The 8,941-nt window shown below is 71.9% G+C and overlaps 1 protein-coding gene across 1 annotated transcript; it reads right to left on the minus strand.

The window, feature by feature from the left end:
• Nucleotides 1–279: 279 nt before the first annotated feature.
• On the minus strand, nt 280–7,880 carry LOC309604409 (arf-GAP with coiled-coil, ANK repeat and PH domain-containing protein 1-like; the record flags this gene model as incomplete). The annotated part of the gene is made up of 8 exons (XM_082339353.1): nt 280–354; nt 1,260–1,355; nt 2,498–2,542; nt 3,191–3,374; nt 4,344–4,402; nt 5,500–5,553; nt 6,090–6,209; nt 7,823–7,880. Coding segments are annotated over 8 exons (691 nt in total), but the record flags the coding sequence as incomplete, so codon positions are not given.
• Nucleotides 7,881–8,941: the final 1,061 nt, after the last annotated feature.

Genomic DNA, 8,941 nt, shown 5'->3' on the forward strand with positions numbered 1-8,941 from the left:
TGTCAATCAACCGGCTCCCCAGCTGCCAATCACCATTGAGCCCGCCCCTCCCTGCTGCCCATTGGATATGGCTCCTCCCACTGGCCACAGCCCCGCCCCCGGGGGCTGGCTCCACCCCCACAGCATAGGCCACGCCCCCATGCTCCAAAACCACGCCTCCAGCACCACTCAAAGCCCCGCCCCTGCCTATGGTCTCAGGCCCCGCCCCGAGGTTTGACCCCGCCCCTCGAGGGCTGACCACGCCCCCCCCGGTTTGGCCCCGCCCCCGGCCCCGCCCACCTGCTGCAGCAGCAGGGCGTGGCGCTGCTCCATGTCCCGCTGCCGCCGCGCCCCCTCCAGCACCAACCGGTCCAGCTGCGGGGGGCACGACCGCGGTGGGGGCACCCGCCGGCCTGGGACCCCCCCAGACCCCTGGGACCCCCCCGGAGCCCCCCTGAACCCCTGGGACCCCCCTGGAACCCCCCCGAACCTCTGGGAACCCCCCCGAACCCCTGGGACCCCCCATGAACCCCTGGGACCCCCCTGAACCCCTGGGAACCCCCCCGAACCCCTGGGACCCCCACGAACCCCCCCAGACCCCTGGGACCCCCCCAGAGCCCCCTGAACCCCTGGGACGCCCCATGAACCCCCCTGAACCCCTGGGACCCCCCTGAACTCCTGGGACCCCCCCCAGACCCCTGGGACCCCCCCGGAGCCCCCCCGAACCCCTGGGACCCCCCCCTGAACTCGTGGGACCCCCCCAGACCCCTGGGACCCCCCCGGAGCCCCCCTGAACCCCTGGGACCCCCCTGAGCCCCTGGGACCCCCCCGGAGCCCCCCTGAACCCCTGGGACCCCCCCTGAGCCCCTGGGACCCCCCCAAACCCTGGGACCCTTGGGTGGGGGGCACCCAGATGCCTGGGACCCCCCCCTGAACTCCTGGGACCCCCCTGGAGCCCTGGGACCCCCCCAGAACCCCCCGCAGAACCCCTGGGACCCCCCTGAGCCCCTGGGACCCCCCCAAGCCCCTGGGACCCTTGGGTGGGGGGCACCCAGATGCCTGGGACCCCCCCAGAAACACCCTGCCCCCCCCCAGGTCCCCTTGGGGTGGGGTGGGGGTCCCTCCCGGACACCTGGGTCCCCCAAGTGGGTGCGGGGGTCCCAGGGGGTCCCACCCTGGGTCCCTTTGGGGGGGGAGGGGGGGATGGGGACATCCTGGGTGCCCTGGGTGGGGGTGGGGGTCCCGGGGGGGGGGTCCCGGGTGGGGGTGGGGGTCCCTACCTGCGTCCCCAGTTGCCCCCGGTACTGCTGGGTGCTGGTAGCCCCACGGTGGCCATGGCTGAAGAAGGCGGCCTGGGCCTCCAGCAGGGCCAGTACCTGGGGGGGGGGGGGTGTCAGTCTGTCTGTCCGTCCCCCTGGGACCCCAAGACCCCTCCTCCCCCCCCCCCCAGGGACCCCCCCAAAGTCCTTACCCCCCCCCCCCAAGTCACCCTGGTGGCACCCAGAATCCCAGGACCCCCCCCAAGGATGCACTGGGCCCCCCCCGACCCCTCCCACCCCCCAGAGACCCCCCAAGACCCCCTCAAGGGGCACCCCCAAAGTTCTTACCCCCCCAAATCACCCCAGGACCCCCCAAAAAACCCCCAGGACCCCCCCCAGGACCCCCAGGGACCCCTCAAGACCCCCAGGGCCTCCCCAAATCCATCATGGACCCCCCAGGGACCCCCAGGCCCCCCCCCAAAGCCCCCAGGACCCCCCCCAGGACCCCCAGGGCCCCCCCAAATCCCCCAGGCCCCCCCATGACCCCCAGGGCCCCCCAAATCCATCAAGGACCCTCCAGAGACCCCTAGGGCACCCCCAAATCCCCCAGGACCCCCCGAGGACCCCCAGGAACCCCTCAAGACCCCCAGGTCTCCCCCAAATTCCCCAGGACCCCCCCCATGACCCCTAGGGCCCCCCCAAATCCCCCAGGGACCCCTCAAGACCCCCAGGGACCCCCAAATCCATCAGGAACCCCCCAGGTCCCCCCAAATCCCCCAAGAGACCCCCATGACCCCAGGGACCCCCCAAATCCTTTAGGTACCCCTAGGGCCCCCCCAAACCCCGCAGGGCCCCCCCCATGACCCCCAGGGACCCCCCAAATCCCCCAGGACCCCCTCTGTGACCCCCAGGGCCCCCCCAAATCCTTTAGGGACCCCTAGGGCCCCCCCAAACCCCCCAGGACACCCCCAGGACCCCCAGGGCCCCCCCAAATCCCCCAGGACCCCCTCTGTGACCCCCAGGGCCCCCCCAAATCCTTTAGGGACCCCCAGGGCCCCCCCATGACCCCCAGGGCCCCCCCAAATCCTTTAGGGACCCCTAGGGCCCCCCCAAAGCCCCCAGGGCCCCCCCATGACCCCCAGGGACCCCCCAAATCCTTTAGGGACCCCCCCCATGACCCCCAGGGCCCCCCCAAATCCTTTAGGGACCCCCAGGGCTCCCCCATGACCCCCAGGGCCCCCCCAAACCCCCCCACTCACAAACTGGAGGATCTCCGTCTTCTTCTTGTCCTGCAGCACGTTGATCTGGGGGGGGGGGGGAGGTTGGGGGGGGCCTGGCCCCGCCCCCTCGAGCCCCGCCCCTTTAAGCCCCGCCCATTGAGCCCCGCCCCCTCCAGGGCCCTCCCCCAGGAGCTGCGCGCTTTGCAGATCAGCCCCACCGGCCACTGCCCCGCCCCCTTTAACCCCGCCCCCTTTAAGCCCCACCCACAGACAACACCCACTCAAGCCCCGCCCTTCAAAGCCCCACCCATCGAGGCCCCACCCTCACAAGCCACGCCCCCACCCATAAACCACGCCCCCTCAAGCCCCATCCAACCCCTCCCCAGCTCTACCCCACCCCACCCAAGCCCCGCCCTCTTCAAGCCCCACCCCCAAAGCCACGCCCCCACAGAAAACCACGCCCCACCCATAAACCACGCCCCCTCCAGCCCCATCCAACCCCTCCCCACCCTCCCCAGCTCTACCCCACCCCACCCAAGCCCCGCCCTCTTCAAGCCCCACCCTCAGAAGCCCCACCCCACCCAAACCACGCCCCCACCCATAAACCACGCCCCCTCCAGCCCCATTCAAGCCCCCCTCCACCCTCTCCACCCTAACCCCGCCCCCCCAAACCCTTCCCCCCCCCAAACCCCCTCCCCCTCCAGGCCCCGCCCACCTCAAAGCCCCGCCCACCTGCAAGACGTAATCCAGCCCCCGGGCCCTGGCCACGCCCCGGGCCCCGCCCAAGGCGGCGGCCGCTTCCCGGGCCTCCAAGGGGCGGCGGCGGGGGACCTCGGCGTGGTGCTGCAGGGCCCCCGCCAGCGCCTCCGCCGCCCGCGCCCGCTCCCGCCGCGCCTCCCGCAGCCCCCGCGCCTCCCTGGGGGGGGGGGGGGCGGCGCCCGTGGGTGCTGCTGGCGGGGGCACCCACCCGGCCCCGGCACCCGTAGGGGCCCCACGGCACCCGTAGGGGCCCCATAGGGGCCCCACAGCATCCCTAGGGACCCCCTCGGCACCCGTAGGGGCTCCCGGCACCCATAGGGCCCCCACAGCACCCATGGGACCCCCCAGCACCCATAGGGGCCCTCAGTACCCATAGGGTCCCCTATGGCACCCATAGGGAACCCCCAGCACCCATAGGGGCTCCCGGCACCCATAGGACCCCCCAGCACCCCTAGGGTCCCCCATGGCACCCATAGGTCCCCCACAGCACCCATAGGGGCCCTCAGTACCCATAGGGACCCCCCAGCACCCATGGCCCCCCCCCAGCACCCATAGGGACCCCCCAGCACCCATGGCCCCCCCAGCACCCATGAACCCCCCCCCTAGCACCCATAGGGACCCCCCAGCACCCATGAACCCCCCCCAGCACCCATAGCCCCCCGCAGCACCCATAGGGACCCCCAGCACCCATGAACCCCCCCCAGCACCCATAGCCCCCCCCAGCACCCATAGGGACCCCCCAGCACCCATAGGGACCCCCCCCAGCACCCATAGGGCCCCCCAGCACCCATGAACCCCCCCCAGCACCCATAGGGACCCCCCAGCACCCATGGACCCCCCCCAGCACCCATAGGGACCCCCCAGCACCCATAGGGCCCCCCAGCACCCATGAACCCCCCCCCCCAGCACCCATAGGGACCCCCCAGCACCCATAGGGACCCCCCCCAGCACCCATAGGGACCCCCCAGCACCCATGAACCCCCCCAGCACCCATAGCCCCCCCCAGCACCCATAGGGACCCCCCAGCACCCATGGCCCCCCCAGCACCCATAGGGACCCCCCAGCACCCATGGCCCCCCCCAGCACCCAGGGACCCCCCCAGCACCCATGGCCCCCCCTCACTCACTCCTTGAGCAGGGTGTGGAGGTGGCGGCGCAGGGCGACCTGGGTGCTGCCCTGCAGCTCCTGGGGACACGGGGGGACAGCGGGGACGTGGGGGGGACAGCGGGGACACGGGGGGACAGCGGGGACATTGGGAACATGGGGGGGACATTGGGGGGACAGCGGGGACGTGGGGGGGACAGCGGGGACATTGGGGACATGGGGGGGACATTGGGGGGACCCTGGGGATGTGGGGGGACAGCGGGGACTTGGGGGGACAGCGGGGACACGGGGGGACAGCGGGGACGTTGGGGACATGGGTGGGACATTGGGGGGACATTGGGGATGTGGGGGGACATTGGGGACACGGGGGGGACAGCGGGGACTTGGGGGGACATCAGGGACACGGGGGGACACTGGGGGGACATGGAGAGGGGACACAGGGGACACTGGGGGCATTGGGGGGGACACTGGGGACACGGGGGGACACTGGGGACATTGGGGGGACATTGGGGGGGACATCAGGGACACGGGGGACACTGGGGGGACATTGGGGACACGGGGGAGACACTGGGGACATTGGGGGGACATTGGGGGGACACTGGGGGGGACACTGGGGGCCATTGGGGACACGGGGGGGACATTGGGGATGTGGGGGCCATTGGGGGGGACACTGGGGACATTGGGGACATTAGGGTGACATTAAGGGGACACTGGGGAGGACATGGGGGACACGGGGACATTGGGGACATTGGGGGGGACATTGGGGACATTGGGGGGGACACGGGGGACATTGGGGACATGGGGGGGACATTGGGGACATTGGGGGGACACGGGGGGACATTGGGGACACGGGGGGACATTGGGGACATTGGGGGGGACGCTGGGGATGGGGGGACATTGGGGACATGAGGGGGACATTGGGGGGGACATTGGGGACACGGGGGGGCGGCTGAGGGATCCCTCTTTGAGCCCCGGGGGCGTGGCCAGGCCAGGAGGGGGCGTGGCCAGGACAGGAGGGGGCGTGGCCAGGCCAGGAGGGGGCGTGGCCATGTGGAACAGGGTCGTGGGCTTGGGGAAGGGGCATGGCCGGGTGGGGGGGGAGAGGGCGTGGCCTGAGAGGGGGTGTGGCCTAACAGAGGAGGGTGGGGCTTGGGGGAGAGGGGGCGTGGCCTGCTGACCTCGTGGCTGTCCATCATCTGCTCCAGGGAGTCGCAGCCCTTCTCCAGAGCCTCCTGGGGGGGGGAGGGGGGGTGTCAGGACCCCCCCGGGCCCCCCCATCCCCCCCCCCCGCACCCCCCAGGGCCCCCCCCCTTCCCTGAGCCCCCCCAACCCCCCCAGGGCACCCCAACCCCCCGGGACCCCCGCCCAGAGCCCTGGAGCCCCCCCCCATCCCAGGACCCCCCTATTTTGGGGTGCTCACCTGGATCGGGGGGTCCCCACAAGCCCCTGGGACCCCCCCAGACCCCCCCATTTTGGGGTGCTCCCCCCCAGTGGATCCCCGAGCCCCCCACAAACCCCTGGGACCCCAAGACCCCCCCCCGTGGCTCCCAGGACCCCACATTTGGGGGTGCTCCCCCCCCCAGGGCTCCCACAAGCCCTGGGACCCCCCCCAGACCCCGGGATCCCCCCCCCAGTGGATCCCCGAGCCCCCTGGGGACCCCCAGATCCCACTTTGGATCCCCCCCGGAACAACCCCCGGCCTCCCCATTTTGGGGATCCCCCCCCCCCAGGGGATTTCCCCCTCCCCCCGGGATTTGGGGGTGCTCACCCGCACCAGGGGATCCGTGCGGGGGATCCCCGCCAGATCCCGCAGCCCCGCGGCGAAGGCCCGGCTGCTCCCTTCCAGCTGCCGCCCCGCTTCCAGCATGGCCGAGCACAGCTTCAGCACCTGGGGGGGCACCGTCAGCCGCCCGGGGATCCCCCCCCCCGGATCCCTCTGGATCCCCCCCCCCGATCCCCTGGGATCCCTCAGGGAGCCCCAAACCCCCAGGACCCCCCCCTCCACCACTGCTGGGGACACTGGGGTGCCCCTAGATCCCCCTGGATCCAGGGGATCCCCTCAAATCCTCTGGGATCCCTTGGGGAGCCCCAAACCTCCGAGATCCCCAAGGATCCCCCCAACACTGCCTGGCACTCTGAGGTCCCCCCGGATCCCCCCCGGATCCCCCTGGATCCCCTGGGATCCCTCAGGGAGCCCCCAACCCCAGGGAACCCCTAGGACTCCCCAGCACCACCTGGGACCCTGAGGTTCCCCCCAGATCCCATGGGATCCCTCAGGGAGTCCCAAGCCCCAAGGAAGACCCCAGTAGCCCCACGACCCCCCTGGCATTGCCTGGGACCCTGAGGTCCCCCCCAGACCTCCCGGATCCAGGGGATCCCCTCAGATCCCTCCAGATCCCCTGGGATCCCTCCAGGAGCCCCCAACCCCAGGGAATCCCCCAGCACCCCCCCGGCACTGCCCTGGGACTCTGAGCTGCCCCTAGATCCCCCTGGATCCGGGGGATCCCCTCAAATCCTCTGGGATCCCTTGGGGAACCCTAAACCTCCGAGATCCCCAAGGATCCCCCTGGCACTCTGAGGTCCCCCTAGATCCCCCCCTGGATCCCCCCAGATCCCCTGGGATCCCTCAGGGAGCCCCCAACCCCAGGGAACCCCTAGGACTCCCCAGCACCACCTGGGACCCTGAGGTGTCCCCCCCCCCGATTCCCCCTGGATCCAGGGGATCCCCCCAGATCCCTTGGGATCTCTTGGGGAGTCCTAAACCCCCAGTAGCCCCAGGACCTCCCCTGGACTCTGAGGTCCCCCCCGACCCCTCTGGATCCCCCCAGATCCCCTGGGATCCCTCAGGGAGCCCCAAACCCCAGGGAATCCCCCAGGACCCCCTTGGCACTGCCCAGGAATCCGAGGTGCGCCTTGATCTCCCTGGCTCCCGCCGGATCCCCTGGGAGCCCTTGGGGATCCCCAAAACCCAGGGAACCCCCAGGGCCACCCCGGACCACGAGGTTCCCCCCCAGGTCCTCTGGGATCCAGGGGATCCCCCCCGATCCCCTAGGATCCCTTGGGGATCCTCAAACTTCTGAGAGCCCTCAGGACCACCCTGCCCCTGCCTGGGATCCCAGGGTCCCCCCCCCAAATCCTCTGGGATCCAGGGGATCCCCCCTGATCCCCCCAGGATCCCCAAACCCCAGCACCCCCAGGAGCATCCCGCCCCCCCCCCCCCGCCCCGATCCCTCAGGGACCCCCCAAAGCCCCCCCCCGGGATCCCCAATCCCCCCCCCAGCTCCAGGGGATCCCCCCCCAAGGATCCCCAAACCCCCAGGGTCCCTCCCCAGCACCCCCCCCCCCCCGATCCTTGGGGGGAGCCCCCAAAACCCCAGGGATCCCCCCCCCCCCAATCCCTCAAGGCCCCCCCCATCCGGGCGCCTGGGTCCCCCCCTGATGTCGGGATCCCCCCCAGATGTTGGGGATCCCCCCCCCAGATGTTGGGGATCCCCCCCCCACCTTCTCCAGATGGGTCTCGAGTTCGGCCACATCGGCCTCCGCCTCCTCCACGGCCGCCCTGGGGGGGGACAGGGGGGGGGTTTGGGGGGGTCCGGGGGGGGTTTTGGGGGGTCCTGGGGGGGCCAGAGAGGGGTTTGGGGGGACCCATGGGGGAGACGGGGGGATTTTGGGGGGTCCTGGGGGAGCAGGGGGGGATTTTGGGGGGCCTGGGGGGGTCTGGGGCTTTTAGGGGGGCCATGGGGGGGGTTTGGGGGGGCCAAGGGGGGGATTTTGGGGGGCCTGGGGGGGTCTGGGGCTTTTAGGGGGGCCATGGGGGGGGTTTTGGGGGGTCCTGGGGGATTTTGGGGGGTCATGGGGGGGGTTGGGGGGGATTTTGGGGGGTCCGGGGGGGCAGAGAGGGGTTTGGGGGGGCCCATGGGGGGACGGGGGATTTTGGGGGGTCCTGGGGGGGCTGGGGGTTTTGGGGGGGGCATGGGGGGATTTTGGGGGGTCCTAGTGGGGGCTGGGGGGGATTTGGGGGGATCCAGGGGGATTTTGGGGGGTCCTGGGGGGGCAGAGAGGGGTTTGGGGGGGCCCATGGAGGGGACAGGGGGGATTTTGGGGGTTTTGGGGGGGGCATGGGGGGCATTTTGGGGGGTCCTGGGGGTTTGGGGGGTCCTGGGGGGGCTTTTGGGGGGCCCCGGGCAGGATTTGGGGTGATTTGGGGGGGATTTGGGGCCCCGCGGTCAGCGGGTGCTTCCGGCGGCGCTTCCTGTGGGCGCCGTCGCCGTGGCGACGCCGTGACATCACGGGCAGGTGGGGGGGGGGGGGGTTGGGGAGCATCGGGGAGCCCCAAGATGGCCGCCGCTCCCCCCTCGTGCGAGAGAGACCCTCGTGCGAGGCCCGCCCCCTCGTGCAAGGCCCCGCGTGCAAGGCCCCCTCGTGCAAGGCCCCCTCGTGCAAGGCCGGCCCCCTCGTGTGAGAGACGACCCCTCGTGCGAGAGACGACCCCTCGTGCAAGGCCGGCTCCCTCGTGCAAGGCCGGCTCCCTCGTGCAAGGCCCCCTCGTGCAAGGCCCCTCGTGCAAGAGATGACCCTCGTGCAAGCCCTGCCCCCTCGTGCAAGGCCCCTCGTGCAAGG

The sequence above is a fragment of the Platalea leucorodia genome (genome assembly GCF_965183815.1).
Source record: "Platalea leucorodia genome assembly, contig: HAP1_HAP1_SCAFFOLD_752, whole genome shotgun sequence".
Lineage (NCBI taxonomy): Eukaryota > Metazoa > Chordata > Aves > Pelecaniformes > Threskiornithidae > Platalea > Platalea leucorodia.